The sequence below is a fragment of the Drosophila erecta genome, unplaced genomic scaffold (genome assembly GCF_003286155.1).
Source record: "Drosophila erecta strain 14021-0224.00,06,07 unplaced genomic scaffold, DereRS2 tig00000021-arrow-pilon, whole genome shotgun sequence".
Taxonomy (NCBI): Eukaryota; Metazoa; Arthropoda; class Insecta; order Diptera; family Drosophilidae; genus Drosophila; species Drosophila erecta.
Window position 1 is genome coordinate 18,570,833 of NW_020825198.1, and position 25,934 is coordinate 18,596,766.

Sequence of the window (25,934 nt, forward strand, 5' to 3'; positions counted from 1 at the left end):
TTGTGTATGCACCTCATTCCCACTCCGCTCTCACCTTCTCCCTCTCTCATTTCCTCCTTACCTGCCTCTTATTCGCTCAAGAGAAGCAGCTGGAAATGTCCGCGGTTATCACAAAAGGTAGATAAGAATCTTTTGGTCTAACCTTTTTCGGTTGTCCGAAACACGCTCTAAAATTATAATTTTTGTATGGACTATTATTTTATTATTTTATTTTTATTAAAATAATGGTTTAACTTTATCTTCTCAGGTTAGACCCACAGATCTTCACAGGTAATCTATAGGATCTTATCGTTCATTTCATGAGGATTGATATGAAAGCCCATATAAAAAGGTCAATAATGCAACGGACTAAATGCTAAACAGCTAAGAACAACACTTTTAAGTTAAAGTGTAAATCGGCTTTTTGAAAATTGTGTTATTAAATATCAGCTAAGGCGGTTAAAAAGTCTGCTTTTGGTTCGGTTTTAGGTAACAGAAAATAAGGTTTCCGGGGCTTGGCTCTAATATCTTTATTGCACAAAGTACATACTTCTAATGTACATAGAATATCTATGATACATACTAAGGTACATAGTAGATAACATGCAAAGGGATTGTTAAAATATTTGCTGAATGTAAAATATGCATTCAGTTAGATTATATTAGATTATTTTATTTTACTTATGTATATGTATTTTGCGACCTTATTTGAAGTTAAAAATATTTTTATTGAAGTGACTCTGTTGCCTAGAAGTTTATTGATAATACAGTAAATTCGTCTATTCAAGAAATCATCGGTTAGCGTTATCTAGAAATGATTTCCTACAAACTGACGATAAGTGAAGTATTTTTAATTAAAGTCTTACAAGTTTTTTAATTAAGCACCCATGACATGGACTTTTAGGTGTCCATAAAAAAATTGTATACATTTTTGCGTTATAGTGGCAAGGAAATGCCAACACGTTCGAGAACTGTAATACAAAAGATTGCCAAGTTTGAATCATTTATGGAAAGTACCCGGCAACAGTGCGCGACATTTGCATATGGCGTCCGCCCGCAAACGGGTTGAACTTTTCAAATTTTATAAATACACGTCGCTAAATTTACCACGAAGATGTCGCGACGCATTTGAAAAATTTGCCTATAAATGCGGAGTCTAGACGACTTTGACATGTTGCAAGGCGACACTATTGCAGGCGGTCTTTTGGTGGAAATTAAGCGAAAATGTGGCGGCTATATAAGCATTCTATTTGCGGACGGCGCATGAGGCAATTGTGTTTTTTGTATTTTGTATTCGGTTCCAAAAGATCACTCCGCTGACCACACAGAGTTCGGGTCTCGAGTCGCCGGACAAGTTTGAGCTGAAAAATCCCTGGCTCAGCTCAGAGCTAAACGGCCTTGCAAGGCCTTTTAAAGTTGTTGCACTCGCCCGTTCTTGTTGTTGGTGCTGCACATTGTGATTTCGATTGCTCACCCATACACCTTATTTTATCCACAGTTAAAATAGCCTACAGCGACTTATCTGAATGTCTTCTCAGCTGTTATTTCAAACAACTTGAGTTTGAGTCACTTTGTTGCTTTAATACTGAAACCACTTTACGTTTATGACTCAATTTGAGTACTCGAAACAGAAAACTGTATCTTTATATGTTTAATTTTAAATATTTAAGAAATTATTTTCACTCTTAAATAAATAAATAGAAGCTGTCCAACTATTTGATTCCCAAACTGCTTTTAGGGTTAAAAACTATATTCTATAGCACACTTTTAGGTGTTTAACCTAGTAATACAAAAATAAATTTGTAATTTTCTTATCGAAAACAAGTCATGCTCGCTGACGTTCCACTGTAATTTTGGTACTGGCTTTTGCTAGCTTCGACTGCGGTTCTTAATTGACAGCCCAATGCAGCCAGCGGTCTGAAAACCTGTTTGCATTTGCCATTTTTGCATTCTCTTCATTTGCTCGGCGATCGGCGATTGGCAAAAGGTGTCATACCGACGAGTTGGGCACGATTCGATTAGATTGCCCATTACCTATTACGTATAACATGTGCTGCCTGTCGGTCCCTTTTCTAGCCACTATGCAATTACCTGCTCCAATCAGGGCCAACAAAAAAGAAGGAAACTGAATCGACAATTGCGGACGTGTGCCGGCAGCTGCAGCAACTATAAACCGATAAACCGCTCAGAGGACCGCCGAAAGCGGAGCCAGCAACATCTGCTCCTGGGGCAGGGGTCCTCATCCTTAATGTGCCCGCTTCGAGCGAAAGGATCGCGCGGCACATGACGTCGCCAGCTGCCGTCGATCCTTTGTCAGGATCTTTTTGGGTATGTGGATGTGTGGAACAATCCCATAATGAGCACACCGATCTAAGGTGTCCTGCGGATCTGTTGCTGTCAAATGAAGCAAGAGATCTGTTCTACTATGTATATCGATGCGACAACTGTGTATTATGTACATAAGTGTATATATCCATGGCAATTCATTTGAATTCAATGATATCTTAACGCAATTTGTGGATGACTTAATGGAGACGAGGTCATGAGTCCAATAGTAAATTAATAACTGCCTCTAAATAATCAGATAAGTAATGCCAAATAAGAAATGTTAATTCCTTGAGAACCCGAACTTATCAGTAAATTCACTTGTACATTCCTTCCAGCTTTGCATCATCATCATAATCAGCATTCTATTTAACTTGCTAGTGACTTCGTACATTTTCTAATTAAGAATTTTAATCTTTCCTTTTAATCGGGCTAGTCACCAAGGCTAGGAATAGATTTCGAAATGATATGACAGGTGATTCAAAGAAACATGTGGTTCCCTACAGTCCAGTTCTTATAAGCGGGACAGAACGAGGCGCCACAAGAAACGGAAGTAATTATAGTGTGAAGTTAGTCACACAATGATGCAAACCAGAATGCAGCTAGGTAAGAAATTTCCTTCTATCAATTGAGTGAGGTAGCAGCTGATGTGTAGGCGAAATCCCATAGATCTTCGGAACCTACGCAGCGCTGTAAATGGAAGTGACATTGAGCGGTAATTAAAAATAGGAAAATTCTAGCTAGTCGCGTTCTACGAGTGGGTGGGTTTGCCGCATGGGGTGGGGTTGGTTTCATCATGAATGAAATGCGATGCGCTCAGCAGAGCTCGGCGGAGATAAAAGGCACAATCTAGAATGTAATGTTAGATAAAATCCAGGCACGGCCACGTGAGTCAGAGCTGAATGTGTAGGCTTCGGGTTGGGTGGAAGCATCCAACTATCTATCCTATGGATAGTTTCAAATTTTCTATTTAAGACACTTTCGAATCTCCTTCAAAAGGAGAAGGTGACACCGAAGCACTGCAAACCCCATAGAACGACGCAGATAATACGGGATCCTGACCCTATCTCGACCTGCAGATTGATTTCGAAATAACTGGAAATTGCCAGAGAGTGGAGAGTGAGAGAGAGTGGTGGTGTCCGTGTGCACTTTCCAGGGGGTGGTTATGTGAGTAAGGACATGAATGAAAAAAGGAGTGTAAGAGAGAGATGGGGAGTCAGGCGGCGCCTATTTGTATGCAGCACATTTCAATTATAGTAATGTAAACCCTTTAAATTCCGATAAGAACTAAGAAAAACTACAAGGTAACTGAAACACATAAAGTAATGACCGCATACTATATTCTACAAAATTTAATTTAGCTTGGTAGAAGTAAAACAAATAAGTATCTACGTACTTACCAGAGGCATTTTAACGTATCAATTTATCATTTGTTGGTTTTCCCCTTATCACCGTTTACTATCTTATAAGAATGCTTTGAAGTGCGTAAGCATTGCGATAAAAATGATTTCCCTCGATTTTACTCGCGTCGACCGGTGGGTTTGAGTGTCTTACAGCGACTACGCCAAAACGATGTGTCTATATAGCCTACTTTCCTATAGGTATTTGTTTTGTCGGTTTTTCGTTCTCATTTGTTTTGTTTTGCTTACGTTTCTGGAGAGAGAGAGGTACAGGGTGGTGGCGGGAGAAAGAGAGAGAATTAGCGGGGCGGAACGGTCGCAATAGTTTTTTGCCGCCTAAGCAATGCGCAATTATTTTAGGGGGTGTCGCTCTCTCGTTTGCTATTTTCAGTTCTCTATCTCAAAAGCTGGAATGTTTCCACTTATTTTTTTGTGGGAAATAGGAACTATTTTGCCATCTATTTATATTTCACACTTTTTAAAATTTCAAAAACAACTGTAAGCAATCACATGCCGCCCTGGCTTAAAATGCTGAATGTGGTCACACTGTTTAAGGTACCTGGCTCGCTGCTGAATCGCGATAGGCGTGAGAAAGATATCGATAAGTTCGGGCACTTCAATAAAGTCTATCGTAGACTCTTAGCGACGTTTTCAACCACTATTCATCGAATAAACCGGTTTAGATATCGGAAAGGTGATTTAAATATATCGCATGTAAAAATAATAAACCGCTGAGAGATGTAGAAAACAAGAGAGTCAAGCTGCTACCGCAACAGCGCGAAAACTCCAATTTGATCTTACAAACAAGATATTTTTTTATATAAATCTTATGTTTGTTATCAAAAATATCGTTAAAATGATTGTAAATTGTTTCAGAAATTCTATTCTTAACTTGTTCTTCTTCTGCTCAGGACTGATATCTTCCACGACTTCTATACATAAAGATTTAAATAAGTTGTTAGAAGTTACTAAGCACTGAAAATATCGATGGTTATCGCCTGATGTTAGGCGTTTAAAACTTTTTTAAAATGAAAAGTAAAGAAATAGATTTAAAAGAAAGCAAGAATATAAGGCGAATAATTGCGAATATTCAAAAGTGTTAATGAGTGATAGTTTAATAGACATCGCTAAAAATATCGGCGCATAACAGCACTGCTAGGTATTAACATAGCTAACACGCCATCTATAATTCTGTGAGCGGCGAAGCGTAAGTGTGACCAGACGCGGACAGTTGGGAATATACCACGCATTGCCCTCCGATTCACATCGACAAAAAATTTTGGTCTGTGAACTTCGTGCGGATAAAATTCGATTTGAACGCCAGCGAAAATATGCAAAATAAAGTGAAATACCAGTGCCTCGCGGACGAGGAGCGCGTCAGCGAAGAGTCCTGCAGCCATTAAAGTCCAGAGAGCATTAAAAGTTCTGAGAATTTCGCGGGAAAGGTGCGTTTTTCGCTTGGCCTTTCGGTGTGTGTGAAAAGTTTCTACTGCAATCCATTTTTCTCTACGTGCGTGTGCGGCATACGTGTGTGTGTGTTGCGTCTGTGTGCGAGGCGAGTGGTGTGTGTGTGGAGTGGAATGTAAAATGTGGGGCGATGTAAAAATGCCTTTACATAATTACACGGGCAATTGCAAGGATTTTTGTGCAATTCCGCCAGCTACCCAAATTACATAAAATCATCGCACTTCAGCGCGTGAAAAAAATACGCCGATTCCATTTCGTTCTATTTACTCGCGACGTCAGCGTAGCGGCTGTTGAATTTATGTCAAATTGGTAACACACACACATGCAGCCCCAGCCATTCGCGCTCTTCGTATGCAGGCCCTAACTGCATGGGTGTGTGTGAGTGTGCCTGCGAGAGAGAGAGAAATAGAGAGAGCGCGAAAGGAAGAATGATAAACAAAGTGTAAAAAAAACAAGCGGCTGTAAAAATGCTCGCAAGTGTTTTCAATTGATATGAAAATGTGTTTGCTTAACACTATGTAGCCCGGCAGCTGGTAGCTCAAAAATAAAGCGGTTGCAAAATATTAATTTCCCCTGTTAACTATTTAGTTTCGTCCTGTTTTCGCCCTCTCTTGTGTAATTTTCATTGAATGCAACAACAAAGGTGCGCGTTAAACAACAACAAATAGCGTTGTATTGCGGTAGAGCAAGTGAGAGAGAGAGAGAGATTGCGGCATTGTGTGAGTGAGAAGAAAACGCTAAGAAGTTGGCTGATAAAGCAAACGCACACGCACGCACGCAAACACACACGCACACACACACACGCTAAGAAAATAGAAAAATCGTAAAATAATTATAATCAGCAAGCAGGAGAAGAAGAAGCAGCAGCAGTACAAACAGCAATAGTGTAGTTGTGATCGAAAATCGAAAGTGTGAAGCATTCTCTATAAATAGTGCAAAATCAAAGCCCAATTCCCACTGCAAACAAAAGCGCAGTAAAGCAACAATAGCAACAACAGTAAGACAGCGGCGATCTAACAGCGCTACATACATAGCTACACACCTCTGGAGCAGTCGAGCGTTCTCACAGAGCGCCTGCTCTGCAGCAAGTAGCAGGATTATCTGAAGGATCGTCCGTCTGGCCAAGAAGGATCATCCAAGATGTCCTCGCTGGACGCGCGCAACAACTCGGCGATGATGAAGCGCGCCGAGCAGCTGAAGCGCTGGGAGGAGTCGGACACCAACCGCGCCGCCCCCACCCCCCGCCACGAGCACGGGCGCAGGATCAAGTTCAGCTCCGGCTGCGTCTTCCTCGCCGCCTGCCTCTCCGGCGACAAGGACGAGGTCGTCCAGCTGCTCGACCAGGGCGCGGACATCAACACCGCCAACGTCGATGGACTCACCGCCCTGCACCAGGTGAGTCTGCCAGCACTCGCTTACCTGGCTTATACTTTACTATTTCCTGCTTCGGAATAGCCAATCCACCAAATATATTATTTATAACTAAATAATAGAAGCTTGCTTTCGTAGTTGAATTATTCCCGCTTTATTTGCGTAAATGCGGCGAGTATTAGGCATTCTATCAAGGGTGCGCTTGCATCAGGTGCAATGTCCAGTTAATTAATGTATGTACATACATATGCACATATATTCACACTGCATCCCCTTGCAACAGGGATTGATTTCCATATAGAAGGGAGCTAGGCGTTGCGTCAGTCTGCCGCAACTGCGATCACGCGACCGGGCGAGGGGGTGAGGGGGGAGGGGATGGGGATGGGGTGGAACGGGCGCGGGGAGGTGCAGTTTCGACACTGTTGCGTTGCGTCCAACTGTGGTGCTGACGTGGGTCGCACGGTGGGTCAAATTCCAAGGGGTCATGACATCAAATTATCAAAGTTCTGCAAGAGTATCTTGAAGTAAGTGAAAGAATTTACCTAATGCAAGGATTACCTATTTAATTTTATTAGTTTTAAGTCTTTAAGTAGGAATTATATGTAAATCTTATTAAAGTTGCTTAAATGCAAAATGCTGAAATTTTTTTATTTAATTAAGGAATAAAGAAGACCAGAAATGTTTAAAATAAAACATTTTCAACATAAAGGACATATTACTAAAATGATTGAAGATCTGCGATTTTTTTTACACGATTAAAGGGGAGAAGATAAATTCGATATGAAACAAAAACGATAATTATTATTATTTAGGAATTTTCAAGGTCAAGAATAATCCTCCTTTTTAGGCCCACTGTGCAGTGCCGATCGCTAGACGCTCGACCATTATTGTTGTTGGGTATTTCGTGCTCTTTCTGCGGTTTCAACACCGCCGCCGCAACAACAATTCGAATTTCGAATATTAACAAATACAGCAAATACATGGCTAATGCAAGCCGACGATTTACAAGTCGAATGGCCAGAACGGCAAAACCAAAAACAGCAGCAACAACAACAATAACAACCACAAGCAAAAGGCAAACGGCCAAAAGCATTAAATAAGAAAAATACAAAATGTTCTATTTTTAACAAGCAAGAAAACATACAAAACCCATACACACGAAAGCACGTTTACATATTGAAAGCCCAAAGATTTTCGCAAAATCATTTTCAGTTTTCCTGCCATTTGTTTAACTCGATTTGGTGCCATGTAGAAGAATAGGAATTTAATGATACTTTGCTGGCACGGAAATGATATAAAACCAAAACCAACTGTTAAAAGCTGAAATTTTCTTTAATTATCATGGATAGTCTTTCTATTATTATACACAAGATGGAATTCAGGATAGATACTCCTTTGATGTTAATTAATTAATGAAAAATAATAGAAAGAACAAATAAAGATTCGGCTTTAGTAGCCCTTTCATTGTAATCTAAATGTTGGAAGAATACAACTAATTGGGTCTGGTGTTGTGTTTTTAAATTATTTATTAAAATCAATTTGCCTCAAGAAATGTTCCATTCCTTGTCATTTTCTTGCACTCACTGTACTTTCCAATTTAATTTGGTAATAACTATAACAGAACTACAAACGCAATCTGAGTCATCAACAAAGCACATTGTAAATTATAAATCGAAATATACTATATCGCCGAAATGGTTTCCCCTGTGATTCCCAAATAAATTCCTGTCCATTTCTACGAGTGCCGCCTGTCCACACCCATCTTGTACTGACTGTGTGCTCTGCTCCAATTCGATATAATTGATTCTAATTATGCTGCGCCAGCGAAGAGTCGTAGATTTTCACCGTTTAACCGCAGCGCACTTGTTAACCAGATGCTAATTTGCTGAGTGCGGGCATTGCGGGGAGGCTTCACTGTCTGCGAGTGCACTGTAATTACAGCAACAACGGCTACGAGCAGCACAATAATAAATAATAATAACAATGGGAACAGTGCAAACGTTTTGAATTACCTGCCACATTGTTTGCGGTGCAAGTGCGGCCGCAGCAACCTGCGGCTATTTGCTTCAACGACAACGCCGTTGTCGTTTTTGCTAGACCGCAAAGCAGAATTTCGATTGCGTTTATTAAAATAATTATCTTATCGGCCGCACTTACAAGTCCTCTAATGGTTGCAAAAGTCCTCCCACGCCCTCTCTTCGTAGCCACTTTCCTTTGGCCCATGCCGCACCAACTCCACATTCATACTTCTATATACCCATCCATGTAGTTGAGTGCTTTCAACGTTTTGGGCCTTCCATTCATGAGCATTGACGACAGCACCACACCTGCACCACATTTTCAATGGCATGCGACACGACGGCTGCGGACAGGATGGGCCACAGTGGTTCGAGTCCCATGGAAATGGTTCCAAAATGTATTCCCTAGCAGGAGGGTATGTTTTTGTCGCCTCCACTGAGCTGTTCTCAAGAAATATCAAATATTTAATACAGAACTGATATACAACGACAACGAATGAAGTAATGTAATATGCAGATTTATCTTCGTATTAACTAAATATTTCTTTTATTAGTATAACTCATTTCAGAGGATTGTCTGAAAATCGCTTGAAACATTAAATCATGAAATATGGAGAGTATATGTATAATGAAATGAACATAAACTTTGAACTTAGCGATAAACGCTTGTTATGCATGCGAATGAGATTGTATTGTATTGCGTCAACAACAATGTTTACTGGATAAATAAGTAAGGGGAATAAACTGCTGGGTCATGATAGAATTTAATCAGAAGTGCGAAAAATATTTCTAAAATACATCAAATATTTAAGGAATCACAGGCGGCCACCAGTTCCACTGTGTACCGCCGCTACCTTGGTCTTCATATGAATGATGTGACTGATGGAGAGGAAGATAGGAACGCGAGGATGGGGAGGAGGCTGTTGCAAGTGACCGTGTATCCATGCCGCTGGCTGACTTTGATTTTTCATGTGGCCTACAAGCTGGCTGCGTGCATTGACGTTCAAACTCGCTGGGGGACAAGTGGGAAATGATCAAAGAAATGGCAATAAATTACGGGTGCTTACAGGCGTTCAGATTCAGATATCTACATTTAAATACAGTTCAAGGATAATGCGGCGCTTTTAATACGAAATATATTTCATATAATGGTTTTTCAAGGTCCACACCATTTCACATGAATTAGATGTGAGTGTTAAAATTAGAACTTTTGGAAATACGTGGGCTTTTCGGCAATATGTATTTGGTTTTAGTGCGTTAATTATAATCAAATGAATCATTTCGTAGCTCCGAAGTGAAACTATTGGGAACATTGAAATATCAGATCAATAAACTATACCTAGTTGATGCGTCTTTAAGCTTTTTTTTGTGATCATTTTGCCTAATTTACCCATCTATAGGAACTCATTTGAACATACAATCAGGTTTTGGTCCCCTGAGTGCGAATCTGTGTTTCTTCATTAATCAGCCTCTATCAATGATTTGCTCAAATTAAGAATTGATTTATATACATACACTTCTGCCAATTAGCAATTGATATATTTCGATTTTTATATGGTGGGGGAACAGGGGCAGGCCAACTGGCGCCGCATAAATTAAGAAATTATTCTGTCAAGACTTCTGCTAAATTGAGCTATAGTCAGTGCTGAGTGCATAATAATCGTAACAATTGTCGATCCGCTGACATGACGATCGTGAGTCGCGGATGGATGACGAGTCCTGGTCGGAGCGGATCGGTGTGTTTGGGGAGTTGGGAAAAGTTGCGTGAGTTTTCCCAAATCCAAAATAAAAATACACGCCACATGAGCGCTGGTAGATTTGTTGCTGTCGGCTAACGCGCTTTATTGACGTGTTTTCTAACCTTGGCCCGGTTCTCGACGGACTGACGGGACGGACAGCTGTTGAAACGCACAGCTACAGACTACAGACTACAAACTACAGACTACGGAATACAGACTCACAGATTCACAGATACAACAAATCGAATATCCTCAAGAATGATCTCTCTGGATGTATCTGTTCGGTTTTGGTTGTATATAAATGGATGCGGTCGCTACACTTGATTTGATTTATTTCTCGTTTCGTGTTTTACACCCAAAATAACAAACGAATGCGAATGATCAAAATGAAAATTCGCTCTATGCCAGATACAATTTGATGTGATGTCTGCAGTCCGCAGTCCGCATCTCGCATCTGTATCTGTATCTGCTGACAGTATGTGATGTGTGTGCGTTGCATAATACCATTTCTAGCCATAGCCAGACGCGAAATGTATGCCATTAAAAATGCTTCGTTTTACAACCGAGTTCCTTCGACTTAGGCCTATCCAATCTTCCATTTTCCATCATTTCTGGTTGCCAATTCTGCCGCTGCCCGATTATTATAATTATTATATGTACATTTAGCTCGCACGCGCCGCACACACACGATTTGAAATCTGCTGTTTTATGGATAAACCAACCGAAACCAGCGGGAACTATACGAAAAATACGATAATTTTTGCCAACCCATGACGACATGAGTTTAGAAATAGTTCGGCGGAAAAATATGTTGAATTCTATACGTGTTTAATGGAATTATTGATATTTGTTCTTGGAAAATATCGTTCAAATCGTACTAACTTCTAACATTTCCCAACAGGAAATGTTTTCCATATCCAAATCATTTAGATAATTCTAGGAACTTCTATTACACATTTACGATTTCTCGTGTGTTTTAGAACTATACATTTTTTATCAACGAGAGCTTCGTAAAATGGAAAACTGCACAGGTGAAAGTTAGACTGTGAAAATACTGATTATCATACAGCTTATTCACACTTGAAATGTTGTGTAAATAAACATAGCAAGATAAGATTTTTTTAAAAAGCGTTGAACAAGCACATGCTTTGCAAAATGTATTTCTAAGAAGATCGATTCATTCTACATAAGACTTAATATCCGTTTGTTTTTTTAATTTTATAATTACAATGTAATTTCGCAAGCAGAACATTACATTTTTGGAATCATAAGGAAATTGCCTAGATTCTTGTTTCCGTTTGGATTTTCTTTCGGTTTGTTTATTTTTCTTTTTGGAATAGTTTGTGTTCATTATTTTTCACACTTCCAGATGACTGGTCCCACCTGGCCTGGGCGAAAAAAAAAAATTAGAAATAAAAATATATTGAATGTCGGAAACAATTTGCTGACCAAAAGCGCCTACTCACACGGCGCTGTATAAATCGTTATACAATTTGGCAAAAATATGCCAAGCATTTTTAGTGGCACAATGCTATTGAGCCACATGAGAACTTTTCGCCAAGAAAAAGAAGAGAAATAGATACGATCGAAATGTTTAAAGGCTCTGCAATATGTTTGAAAATTTCACACAGAGCAACTGCCTCAAAATCGGTGGGATATATGCACGTCTAGGTATATATATGTTCTATATGTGTGCATATATATCATATGTTTTATGTCTGTTCTTTGCACTTTTATCTTGTGGCGCTAATCCAAATTTGTAATTTATTGAACTCAAGCGGTTTGCTCGCCTATTTTGGCATTTCAATAATAATACATATATGCATAATTCCTATTTTTCCCAATAATTGTATACTAAGGCGGCAGGTCATTGAGTGCCGAGGAATTTTGCTTAAGACGTATTTTAAAATAAAATGAATTGGTCAATTATTTACCTAGCGTGTTTGTGTATGTTTGTTTTTAATGTCGAAATTAAACAAAGAGATTAAAAAGTAGCCCCATAATTTTTCAAAAGGGAAAATTACAAAAAGAAAATCTTTTAATATATAGGTAATTGGTGAAAAATGTATTAAATTGAAAATTTATGTGGTTTGGGAAAAGTATTTCTTGCTTTGAAGTTCAGCAAACAAACACAAATTTCCAAGGGATATTTCATTAACGATGCTTAGTTTAAACTTGTAGTAAAGTTTGTTAGTGTAAGCGTTGTTTGTAATTCCAAAGTTCATCTCTAACTTAATCAGTTATGACCTGAATATGAAATAGCGTACTAGTTCAGCTGAAATCCTCAAGCCTTAACTCGAAGCAGTGTTTTCCGTGGAACTCTCCTGTCTGCCTCTTCATCAAAGGAATTATTCAGGCTATTGAGTTATAAGCCAGAATTATGTGCATTGATGGTTAAGAAAGCGGGGGCCAAATGGAGCTTGGCGCCTGGCAAACTGCCGCGTAATGAGCCACGTTAAGCTGGCGGCCCAGAGTCTGAAAGCCGTCTCAACAAGTCGCTGTTGGCTGTTGCCTGTTGGCTGCTGGCCTACGCGGCGTATACGTAATGCGGCGAGGTGAATAACATTTGGCGTGCAACGGCTGAAAATGCCGCTCAATGGCGTGCCAAAACAAAAGGCTAAACTTAGCATGCATTTGTTTTTTCTTCTTTTCGCTTTTTTCACCGCTTTTCGGGTTGGCCATGCAAATGGAAATAGCGTAGAATCCATTGCTCTGCTGACATTAAGGCCCAAAGTCTGGGGAATCGGGGGAATTTCGCTGATGGAATGCTCGTGTCAAAAATGTTTGCATACCACAAAATGCCATTGGACATTGTCGTCAAGTTGATTTGCGGATGGTCACGCGTGGGCGTTGTCTCTTCGCAAAACCCCTTTTTCCTGCCGGTCAGCTTATCAAAATTGTTCATAATTAATTAATTGGCTGCGTTCCAGATTTACAAATTGTGTGGCCCACCCGCCGTCGTCTCGCTCACTCGTTCTAGCCATCTTCTGCTTTTTTTTTATGCCTTCTTCTGCTTTTTTATGCGTTTTACTGCGAAATGGAAATTGCTTTTGGATTTTAAAAGCAACGGCAAAGAAGTCACTTTGAAGCTCGGTCAGTAAAGCATTTGAATTAACATATGCCGCGGAAGGGAAAGAGAAGAGAACGATAGAGAGACACAGGCGAGAATCGGTCATTTGATTTGTACGATGCCCCACTCCTCAAACGGGCTCTGTTATCAAATGCGAAAGGGGAGGTAGGGGGAATACACTGGGAAATATTGAAAAAATAACAATTAATATAGAAAACACTTAAAAATTTAAAAATATTTCTTCCTTCAGTATGTTTGTAATCAAAACATCATTTTACATCATGTTACGATCTTTATAGTCAAAACATATTTTTAAAACTAAATATTAATGTTTGAAAAATGCGAAAGGGGAGGTAGGGGAAATACATTGCGAAATATGGAAAAATAACAATTAATATAGAAAACACTTAAAAATGTAATAATATTTCTTACTTAAGTATGTTTATAATCAAAACATCATTTTAAAACTAGCTAAAAAAGCTTATAATAATGGGTTATAGGTAGTTTGTCTGAATGTATGGTTACTATGAATATAATCCATTAAAAGGAGATTGTAGCATTTTCAGAATTAACTATCGTTGAAAACTTTGATAAACACAAAATTATTAGTTTGCTTCCAAAAATATGCCAACAACAAGCCGTGTTGAATGAATATCTCGCAGATAAGAGCCCAGACAGTATACAATTGGAATGTGACTTCGATTTTTTGAGCTGTGCATTGATAGAGTTAGCGCCTTTTGTTGTGGGCCTTTTCTTTTACTTTCTTTTCTTTCGACGGAGCTGTTGCTTTTGCGCCAAAGAATGCTTATCGGCATTTGCAGCTACGAGGCGTTGTCGTCTCCACTCGCGTCGCCCCGCCATTGTTGTGGGGTTGGATTGGGTTGGGTTGGGCCGGGCTGGGTTGTTCTTCGCTGGTTCCCAGATAGCAGCGGCCCCAAAGAAGCGCCGGAGTCGCGGACGATGATATCATCGTCGTTCGGTGGCGTGCATGTGCCATCCAACCATCCAGCCAAATGAAGAGATGTCTAGGCGGGTTCAGCGGAAATCCGCATAAACAACCGAACCATGCTGGATACGCTCCGCTTTGACTTTTGCCTTCTGGCTGTTTACTTTCGCGTTTTAGCAAGATAAACACAAAAATTTGAAAACATTTAGTAGCTCTTATAAAAGCAAATCGAAGCGAGCTGCAAAGCGAATCTCTTCTATGAAAGTTGATTCAACTTTTGATGCACTGCATTTACGACTCTGCTCGGGAAATCGAATTGTTTTTCTGGCCATAAAAATTTAAATAAATACATTTCATTTGGCAAAGTAGAACGCTTTCAAGGATTGATGTTTATGGTTTCGACCTTTCAATTTGGAATTACAATGGGGAGTCTCATCCAAAAGATGAGTAATTTATAATAGGCAGACGCTTTTATTTTGTGAGAAACTTGACCAGAAAAAATTATTTGCTTATTTGATCACAGAAATTTTGCGTTGAAATGAAATGTAAGCTAACTTTTCTGTCGTCATATAAAAGCGTGTAAATCTCTAAGTGATTACCATGACGCCTAGTTTTCGTTATCATAAAAACTCATGTGAATTAAAATGTTAATACCGTCAACCATAAGATACCCAGTCTCTAACCACTTCCAAAATAAACTTATTTAAAATTAAACTTATCTGGAAAACTTATCCTTGCAAAAATTCAATGCTAGTCCAACAAACGAAAACATCAACAAAATCTGAACCATTCTGCACAGCTTCAAACTAATCCATCAACTATAAAATTATAATCTCTCCCACACTGTAAACACCATTGTCACTCTAGACGAGCGGAAGGCCTTAGCTGATAATGCTCCTAGATCTCAGTTTGCTTATAGTTTTATATAAACAAATAAAGAGATTAATAATGGCTCATATTTTGTAACAAAATAGAGATAGAGTAACCGCTTACTAAATCGGATTCTCATTCTGCTATTTTACAGGCGTGCATAGACGACAATCTGGACATGGTGGAGTTTCTGGTGGAGCGAGGTGCCGACATAAACCGCCAGGATAACGAGGGCTGGACGCCCCTGCACGCCACTGCCTCCTGCGGGTGAGTTCTAGTCCGAATTCCAATCAATTTCATTGCTCATTACTGTGTCTAATCAATTTCATAGATTTGTGAGCATAGCTCGGTATTTGGTGGAGAATGGCGCTGATGTGGCCGCTGTGAACAGCGATGGCGATCTGGCATTGGATTTGGCCATCGATGTGCAGCACATGGCCATGATTGACTACATGGAGAAGATGGTGCAGGAGCTGAACATCAATGTGGATGAGGCTCGAAAGGCCGAGGAGCAGGCGATGCTGAACGATGCCAAAAAGTGGCTGAGAAGCGATGCCGCCGAGGTGGATAGACCGCACCCGAAAACGGGAGCCACTGCCCTCCACGTAGCCGCCGCAAAGGGTTACACGAAAGTGCTGGGCCTGCTCCTGGCAGGACGTGGCAATGTGGATCGCCAGGATAACGATGGCTGGACGCCGCTGCACGCGGCATCGCATTGGGGTCAGCGGGAAACGGCCGAGATGCTCGTGGAGTCACTGGCCGACATGGATATCCGAAACTATGCCGGGCAGTCATGCATCGATGTGGCCGATCGCAAAATAGTCAAATTCCTGGAAGAACTGCGGGCCAACAAACGCAACAAGCGGCGACCATCTAGTCAAATAAGGTGAGGGAATTATTGAATTATAGCAAGAATTTAAAGAAAACAAAGTGATGGATTCTTTAGCCTAAAGGGTGACGAACATTTTAAAGCAAATTGCATGTTTTTTTTTCTTAATTCGAAAGCAGAAGTTTTAAGGCAAAGTATTTTTGGTGAATCACTTTTCTTAATATTATTTTTATGCAAATGACGCATATGAAATGACGTATAAAATATTTTCAAATATTTTATTTTATGATAACTTTGTGCTGTTAAATTATTTTGTTTATAATCTGTAGCTTTGCATACTCCATAAGAAACATGACTAATCCATGAATTGTTTATACTTTTCAGCAGAATCTCAGATGCAATGGAAAATCATGTGGACAAGACACCCACTAAACTGGTGCGCGTTGAAGTGAGAACTGATGCCACAAAGGATGGTGCGTATGCCTCCAAATTGGAGCTATCTGCAACTTACTCTGGCCTCATAATTTAAACAAATAGCTTTCTTTGATTTCTCGCACACACACACTCTTGTGTTCGTCCTGTTTATTATCCTGTTTAGGTTCTCATGCGCGATAACCTTTTGTTGTTGGAGCATTTAATCGTAAAACATTTGCCACTGCCTCTCGTATTTTAGTCATTCAAGATCACTTTGTCCAGTATAATTTGCCTTCATCATGATCACGATCATCCATCACTGGTATCCTGTTTTTCTCTCTCTGTATCTGTATAGTGTCTCTTTCTCTCTCTCTCTCTGTATTTGTGTATTGTCTCTGCTTGTAAATCACGCACACTGCAGCTGCCAGTGGCTCAGGTGAAGCTACCCAAGCTGATTCTTCGATTCCAAACGCCGCTCATGATGATGATGATGATGTTGGTGAAGGTGGCGAAAGGGTGGCCAGTGGCCAGAGCGATACAGAAGAGCTGAGTGATTCCACGGAAAGCTCACACTTGACCAGTCTTTCCGAGAGCGAAGGTAGTCGGCATTTGTTTTGCGTCCCGTTTGAGGAGTTCCTCGACGAACCCTTTCTGTGATAAGCCCGCCCAATAGCCACTAACCTATTCCTAGTTGTAAATTGTTTTCGTGGTGCATACTACAATTCTTCACTTGTTGCATTTACAGCTGAGAACGTCAAGCCCAACCAGCAGATCCACGCCGTCGAGCATCCAGTCGAGGAGGAGGCGCCATGGCGACGCAAACTGCCCCGGACACCCAACGACAGTCCCACTAATAATCGTAAGTCCTAATGGGATTATGAAGTGCTTTTTAAGGGTCACAGATAAGAAGACGTTTCTTAACGAAGTCAATGAAGTGTTCCAAAAAGGAAAAGGAAGACGGGAAAAGGAAGTTCAGTTTTCTAATGTATGAAAATACATTTTTTATCAAGAAATTAAGTAAGATCTATTTGGAGATCATTGTAGTCGATGAAAAAGCATCAAACGATGTAGTCTACAATGGTCATAGCTATCTGCAATCCCTTGAAGAGCACTGATTGGCAACGGCTGTAATCGAATCAGACATAATAATCAATATAATTATCATTTTGCAGAAGTTCCTGATAGAGAGCTTAGCAGCAATAGCTCGGAGACCGCCAACGACGTCATTTTGCGGCGCACGCAAAGCTTTGAGAACGATCAAAAGTGAGTTGAACCCCAAGAAAATAAAACATTGCGTGCCGCTCACACACAAACACCCAATCGCATCTCAGATTAACCCACATATAAAATGATTATGTACATCGATCGGCCAAATTGCACCGAAAGGTCTTGATTTATTGGTTGACTTTGCAGTTCGCTTTTCACTTTTGCCGATTGCATTTGCTTATCATCATCACACATACACACGCTAAAATTGTTAACCACTCATTCAGCTTTTCTCGAAATTCGTATACTGATAAATTGTTTAAAATTACCCTGATGGTATCATGATCTGGGAAAGCTCTGGGAATCTCCATGAATCACAAGCTTTCCTTCTATGAGCTTTTTCCATAACACCACTCGCATTTTGGCAAAGTGAAGCGTTGACTGCAAAGGGCAACAAATAAGGGAAAACAAAGTCTTGTATTGATTTTAAAATTTTTGTTTTGCTTTATTTTTTTCCACCCTTTTAAACAACAATCAAAAATCGAACAAAAAATTGCATTGCCAACGCACCACAACCAACCAAAAACAACAAACTCATCAAACGCTTATCCCGAAATCTAACCTGCCCGCTCGCCCACCTGCTCGCTCCGCCCGCCCACCTGTACGCCCGCACGAACGTTCGAAAAACGCTCGAAAATCACACTCCTCGCTCGAAAACGGCCAAAACCGAAAAACCGAAAATCCGACAATGACAGGTTCTATCAAAAGTACAATGAGCTGCGGGCCCGCATAAAGGCCAACTCCTGTCCCATTTTGCCGGCGAATGCGAATGCTAGTGCCGCTGCTGCCAATAAATCCAATAACAATAACAACCTAAGTAGCAATAACTATCATAATAACAACAATAACAACAACAAAAGCGATCTGCTATTGGGATATGCTGCTGGCACCACAACCACAACGACAACAAGCACCTCCACAACAACAACAACATCCAGTACATTCAACAACACCCACTCGAACACCAACAACACAAGCACAACACAACAAGCACAACAGCAACCAGCAGCAGCATCGGCAGCAAATCAATCATATAGCGTACAAAGATCGGCCTCACTCAAAGATAACTCAATGTATTACAGGTTTGTTTTGCATTCAACACATCCCAAAAACCGACTAGATCAGATTGCTTAGTTACATCAAGTAGAAGAAGGGAACTATTAATGTATTTTCTTGCTTTATTTAAATTGTTTATACGTTGTAAATGGAAGTTTTAAGTAAAGAGTTGTAAGAGCGGATATGGCTTGCCTTGTATGCAATACTGTACGCTCTAGTAAAATCGAAATTGTGTAACGTAGTTCTAAGCTACTTGATAGTCACAGTTATTATTTAACACTTAATACGAGCTTGTAAGTAATGGAATTTTCATGACCTAAAATCTGATCTAGTTTAAAAACCAGTCCTACTCATAGCTGTTAACCCAACCCTAATTTGTTGTAACTATTAACCTGACTGTGCTTTTGCTTAGCTTCTTCTCGTCTACACCTTCAGAATAAGAACTCATTGCACCAAACTATTTAACATATTTTCCTAGGCCACGCACCAATGTCGTCTACCTACTCTTGGCTGTGTTCCCAGTTCAACTTTGAACCCTTCTCTAACGTCTTTCTATTTTGATTACCCTCAGGAAACCGACCATTGCGATTGGCACGCCCACGAGCACAGCAGCCACGGCGATCAATTCTCCATCGACAACTGTACAGACCCCACCAATTCGCAGGTAAGTTTGTTTTGTTATACATTTTGTGCACAACTCGTTTTAAAAACTCCATTGTCGATCAACTAGCCAAGTTACAGCGAAAATAGCAGAAAAGAGCAATAATGGCAGCTCGTCCACGGCCAGTGTCAGCGATGCGGAGAGCTCCAAGCCACCGCCCAAGCAATCCGCGAGCAATATGATCAAGAACTTCTTCAAGTAATGATAAAGCATAAATGGTTGTTTTCATTGACGTTGAGCTAACCCCGCTAAACAGCAGCTAACCCGATTATTGATCCCAAGAAAGCGAAGTTTTTTGTAGCATGATTTTGTGATATAGAACTGAGGTTACAGTTTCCTTTAAACTTTCCGATCGATGTATTAACATGTGTTAATTAAGATTAAAAGGCTCGATGTGTTTCTACTGGCTTTCCAGCGCTGCAGCCCTTTTATTTAATGCAGTTTAAGTGTTGGTTGTAAAACAAATTCTAAAACTACATTTTTTTACTCAATCCAAACGCAGATCCTTTGTGCCACCGGTGCGTGATGAAGAGAGCGAAACGCAGCGAAAGGCACATGCTAAGCGCGTGAGGGAGACTCGCCGGTCCACCCAAGGTGTGACCCTGGACGAGATCAAGAGTGCCGAGGAGCTGGTTAAGAAGAAGAACATGGGCATGGCCAACAACAACAATAACAACAATATCAGCACCACCACCACGAACACGATCAGCAACAGCGGCGTAAGTAGTCCAGTGTCCAAGCGGACACTCTAACCAGATCATCCAAGCTATCACAACAAAAACCTCACCGAAACATTCACACTCGAGGAAGCTCTCTTCATAGAATCACTGTTAGATCATACCTGTAGTCCTAGCCGGGATTACAACATCCACACACGATGTCCACATGCAGTTCACACCCACTCAAACGTTGAGCAATACACACCAGATCAAAAACCGAAAAATATATGCTTATGGTTATGGTGTCCCCATTGTTTTGATATCCCTTTCTGTTTATGTGTTCGATTCTGTTCACTCACTGAAACACAAGCATTATATTTAAACAATACCACTGATTGTTTGTGTGAGTGAGTGAAAAGTGTACTAAAATAGTGATTGTAGTCTAGTAAATATCGTGTAGTATGCAGAATGCAAAAGGTTCTCGAATGCCCCAAGAAGTATGCTATGAAATTGAACGTATTAATAAACTGAGCTATAAATAAATTAATATAAAAATGGAACACATTGACATGCTCTTTTTAAATCGATTACTTTAAAAGGTTGCTAGCACCTTCAGTCTTGATCTTGACAAATGTACAAAATGTAATAAACAGCTTTAGCTTCACCTTGATGGTTATAATTGAAACCTACTGCATTCTGTCGTCTCACTCCACAAAAAGCAGCCGTAAGCTGTCATCATTTCAATCAGATCCAGTCTCATCGATCAATCAATGCTCATTTAGCGTACGTTGCCACCCGTTTGATTATTATTCGTTCGTGATTGATCGCAGTATCGCATTTAACCAATCAAGTTGAGTTCAGTTCCTGCGTAATGCGCCTCCGCCCAGCTCCGCTCCGCCCTGCCACGCCCTTTGACTCGCCCCGCCTCCGCCTCATCGATTTTGAGTACTCTGTATAGCGTAGCTTTATATTTATGATTTCCAATCATCAGCAGCTCCAGATCAGCGAACCGTAGCGTAGTTACCATTCCAACTTGTATTTATGTTACAGCTCTTAAGTTATCTCTATGTTCAGTTCTCTTACTACTCACTAGGCTCTATATTTATATAGCAATAAACTGTATGTCTATGGAATATGTTGATGATTATCATTTTGCATGTCCCATTTGCATGCGTAATCAAATCGGGCCACCCTAAGTATCATTAAAGTATGCATTTGATATTTATATATTATATATATAGCGAGACCTTTTTGATTTTGTTTGAAACGCACTCGCGTCCATCGCCATAGGACAACTGTTTTTTATTTGTTCCGAACTAATATTATTAACAGAACGAAACAAGCTCTGCATCATCGACATCAGCTCCAACACCATCAATCCTCGGCAGCAATGAGCAGCAGGACGAGCTGCAACCACCGCCACCGCCCACCACACCACCGCCAGCCATAATACCCACCACAACAACGGCCACCGATGAGACGGAGATCGAGGAGGTGGTGTCCGATCCTCCAGCTGGCCAAAGTCAGAACGATACGACTGCTAGCTTTACGCTATCCGCTCCCGTGCGAAGATCCCTATCGGCCGATAGAGAGGCCGATGCCAATAGTGATCCGGAGGGTGATCAGGATCAGACGGTGGTCAGTGCCAGCTATACGATAATGCCCAGGCGGGAAAGGCTACCCGAAAGCTCAGAGAATGTAGAGAGCATAAGATCGCCACAAAAGACTGACCCAGTTGCCAAAACCTCCAGCGAGGAGAAGGCGGAGGAGCCCCCACATGCCAGGCCCACGGATCTGCCACTGATTCCGGCTCCCGCTGCTCCTAGCACAGAAGCTATCAAATCATCCTCGGCGGCAACTACGCCCGCTGCCCTCGAGAGTCCAGTGCGCTTGCGGGACAAGCGGGGTCTGTCCGGCAGCCAGGAATCCGAAACCAAGTCCGATACCGCCTCGCCCGTGTCCTCACATCCGGACTTCAATGCCCGGGACTCGCTACTCAGTCTATACGCCCGACGCACAACGGACAGCGGCGCGGGAGGAGGAGGAGGTGCTGGTGGTGCAGGTGGTGCGGGTGGAGCTGCATTCTCGTCTTCAACTTCGGCAGCAGAACGGCGTCCCTCTTGGCGCCTGAAATTCGATGCCGGCTCCAAGGTATGCCCACACTACCCAACTCTGCCCTCTAAGCGAATCCGATAGCCTAATCCTCAGTATACGTCAAGATTATTTTTCGATCGGTTGCCAAATTCGTGTGCGCCGTAAATAATTTTGTTAATCTTTAAGTGTAGCATGGATTTATTTTGATTAGTGTGTGTACAATTAATGGAGAACTTCTGCTTAGAAAAATGTGGAAATTTGCCTTGCTTTGCTCGAATTCATAAAATAAACCCATCGTTTCTATATGGATTTTTGAATTTTCGAAATGTAGTTTGAGGTCATTGTTTTATATCATTTCGATTTCGCCACCGTTTTAACGCCTACCTTATTAATGTTTAATGTTTGTAGAAAGTAACATGCTTTTCATAGGAAATATAAATAATAATATGTTTTTTATTGTTAAACGCCTAAATTATTAATTTTAAGATCTTTTGCATTTAGTTGTATCTACGCATCTGTACTTATTCATGTTTTAATTTGCTCTAACTTGTGCTTGATGTAGTCAAAAAATAAGTGACTTTATGAATAAGTAAATCCTTATGTATTATTTAATAGATTCACTTTTTATTTTTAACGCTTTTCGTATGTAAGTTCTTAGATACCAATTATCTTCATTCGGCTGATAAACATTTTTTATAAATATTACATGCTAAAGAAATTGCCAATTGCATGGTATTTGTGTTTCTTAATGACTGCTTTTTGTACTACCTGGTTCACCAAAAGATCTTTATTATATATTAGAAAATTTTACTAACTACTTGCATGTTACTTAATAAACATTTACATTTTTGTTCAACTAATACTAACAAAACTATACTGGTTCAGGGAAAAACAGAAATTGCTTAGCGTAGGTAATGGGTTGCGGGCTCTAACTGATGGATCCAAAATGAAAATGGTGTCTGATTCTTGTTGATTACTACTAAATGTTTAGTATAAACTAACTACCGCTGCATTCGAATGATTCAAGACACGGCATAGCTTCTTGTAAGAACAAATACATCGCACACAACCCAAACAAATACGACAATTATAGAGAAACATTTCAAAACATATATTGATATTTATTTGTATCTTCATAACTAAATTGAGCAATAAGTAAAATGTTCATTATCCATGCAGTTCAAGTTGGAGGACATAACCAGCGGTGGCACATATCCGCCCAACAACAGCACCATCATACCCAGTGCTCCGGCAGTAATGGCAGCCGCCAACCTATCAACCACAACTGGTGTCCAGAGGCGCATCAGCAGCGGTCCCAATGCACGTAAGTTATCATGTATATTCCGCCTAACTTTCGGATTAATAGTAATGTCTACTTCCCTTGCAGTAAATGCTTCCAATCAGTCGCTCAACTCTGTGGGTCGTCCAGTTTCCGCGCCCAGCGAGGGCACGAACAACAGTGCCTATGTCACGCCCTCAGCTCGCAAGTTTGAGACGAATGCCACGCCTACGGGAGCGACCACTGCAGCGACCACGACTAGCAACTCAACCTCCAATTCAGTGTCTGCAACCAGTGCCAATCATACAGCGGCTACGGCACCAAATGCCACGTCAAACCATGACGATAAGGGTAAGGAGTAGTCGATGTGAAGTAGGCAACCAAGTGCAGCAACTGTTGAGATTCATGTGTCTCTTGTAGGAGTATCAAGATGCAAATTGAATTAACATTAAGTTGTGCTAGAAACATACAAAACAGAATATATAGATACTAATTCCGAAGTATCTATAGCTAAATTAACTTGTAACGTAGGCAAAATGCATTAAGATTCATCAAAGTAAAGCTTGTGTCTATATTTTGAGTATTGAAGGAGTATTTTTTAGATAAAGGAATATTCAAGTACCTAAAATAGAAGCTAAAACTGATCTTCCTTCCAATTTTGTAACAGATAATGATAAGGAGAACGATAATCGCACACAGACCGTCATTCAGAGGAGACGCAAGCCGAAGCGCAGATCAACGGGCGTGGTGCACATCGATATGGATGTAAGTATGGCTGGGAGATACATCATTTGTGCGCCTAATTGCCAGGCAGTTTGTCAGAATAAATGAGCCATGGCCCAGAGCCGTATGCCAACTATTCTCAGTCAAATTGCTAATTAGTCGGAGGAATGGGAAAATGCTAAATTGAAAATATCTTTTGTTCTGCTGCAGGAACTGGATCCCGAGCGACAGAACGAATCGTCCAACAACGACAACGAGGAGAAGGAGAAGGAGGTGAGTCTGTCCAACGATTATTAGTGATTACCATATGTGAACTACCAACAACGGCAGCAACAGCATCAATATTATTGAATATTTCACACCTTGCCAAGCAATTAGATAATATTTGTGTCAGCCTTTTATTTTCGAGCTGCACCTGACCACTGACCACATTTGTTTTCTTTGTGCCTTTGCCTTCGTCACACCTTGTCACAATTTAGAGCACTCCGCGTCCTTCAAAGTAGCTAGTGTGGTGCCCCTCCTCCATCCACGCAATTGCCCCACAATTTTCTCCCATCGTATGTCTGGTCCAATTAGCAGTCGACCCAAAAACGAAATTATGATTTGCCACTTTAAAAGTGGCAAATGCACGTGGCATTGTGGGTTCGGAATTTTCGTGTGGGAATGGCAATTCGAGTGTAAGTGCAAGGCAACTGCAAATCCTTTCATGGCCGAGGTCAGAACTATTAGTGCGCATCCAATTTGCGTCCATAGAAATCACGAGTCTGGCCCGAGAACCTGTTAACAATTTATCTGAGCAAGTGTCAGCGCCGGTGTCGCCTATTATTAAAATCTGACACAATTTCTGAGTGCATCTTGTCATTAACGTGCGCTCGCTTGTTCCTATAAAAAGTTATTAATTGTTTTGACCATTGGTCAATTGAAGACGAACCATAAATCTTACATTCGGCTTAGCATTGGCAAATGCTAAATATTTGCATTTCATATAGTTTAGTTTAATATGGTTGAACGTAAAAAGAGGATACATAGGGGTTTTTAAAGAATAAGACAAACTATAAAGTACTAGGAAAGTATGTACAAAAGAGTGTTTTTATAACAACTCTTTATAAATGACCACTTTGTTTAACACATTTAAAATAGCAATTCATTTATCCACATTGTGAATTATTGCTACAAGTACACACAATCATTAAAAGTGAATTTAATTGTTAATTTACTTGCCTGAAATTGCGCTAAGCATAAAGTGAATGATGTAACACGATGTCTAAATTTGAAATGGAAAGATATTTCATTATGAGAACTAAATTTTCCTGGAACTTAAGGCTTTAACCATTCGTTTTCCTGAGCGTGAAGAAATAAGTAATAGTATACAATTCTCAGCATGTGTTCCCCCAAACGATCCATCCAAAATGACGGCACACCATCTGAAGCTCCTTGATTGACGATGTCAAGTGTGCCATTGTGCATTTATTCTACTTTTTAGTTTTCATCTTGCGCATGCATCTGGGAAAATCACTTTCACAATCGCCTTTGCAGACAGTTGGCATTTTATAATAAATTGGGCAATTACAGAGGCACGACCCAAACCGAAGGAAATATATGTTTTTCGATAGAGAAGCGCATAATATCAAGAAAAGCTGGCACACGTACGTTGAACTTTGCAGAAAAAGCGAGAATATGTGCGGCTAAATTTATAACAGCTTGCTGCAGGCATTTGCTTCCTCATTCTCCCTGCGACGAAAGGATCGTCATGTGGTATTTATAGCCG

General features: G+C 40.5%; 1 protein-coding gene across 26 annotated transcripts in view; it reads left to right on the top strand.

Moving 5' to 3' along the window:
- Window positions 1-4,918: 4,918 nt before the first annotated feature.
- LOC6544872 (protein phosphatase 1 regulatory subunit 12B) overlaps window positions 4,919-25,934 on the top strand; it is a 30,015-nt gene continuing 8,999 nt past the window's right edge. For 5 of the 26 annotated variants that reach the window (XR_003407728.1, XM_026977917.1, XM_026977918.1 and 2 more), the window contains exons 1-16: window positions 4,919-5,173; window positions 6,014-6,566; window positions 15,340-15,452; window positions 15,517-16,071; window positions 16,399-16,487; window positions 17,174-17,287; window positions 17,601-17,691; window positions 18,390-18,776; window positions 19,322-19,414; window positions 19,481-19,609; window positions 19,914-20,130; window positions 21,403-22,221; window positions 23,344-23,488; window positions 23,552-23,794; window positions 24,111-24,208; window positions 24,377-24,439. Coding sequence is in view for 25 of the 26 variants with exons in the window: in XM_026977917.1 (XP_026833718.1) it covers window positions 6,312-6,566; window positions 15,340-15,452; window positions 15,517-16,071; window positions 16,399-16,487; window positions 17,174-17,287; window positions 17,601-17,691; window positions 18,390-18,776; window positions 19,322-19,414; window positions 19,481-19,609; window positions 19,914-20,130; window positions 21,403-22,221; window positions 23,344-23,488; window positions 23,552-23,794; window positions 24,111-24,208; window positions 24,377-24,439 (3,411 nt within the window). In the remaining variant the exon portion in view is untranslated. Of the gene's footprint in view, window positions 5,176-6,013; window positions 6,567-15,339; window positions 15,453-15,516; window positions 16,072-16,398; window positions 16,488-17,173; window positions 17,288-17,600; window positions 17,692-18,389; window positions 18,777-19,321; window positions 19,415-19,480; window positions 19,610-19,913; window positions 20,131-21,402; window positions 22,222-23,343; window positions 23,489-23,551; window positions 23,795-24,110; window positions 24,209-24,376; window positions 24,440-25,934 lie in introns of all 26 variants that reach the window. The other 21 variants (XM_015158567.2, XM_026977932.1, XM_026977915.1 and 18 more) reach the window with 17 other exon arrangements.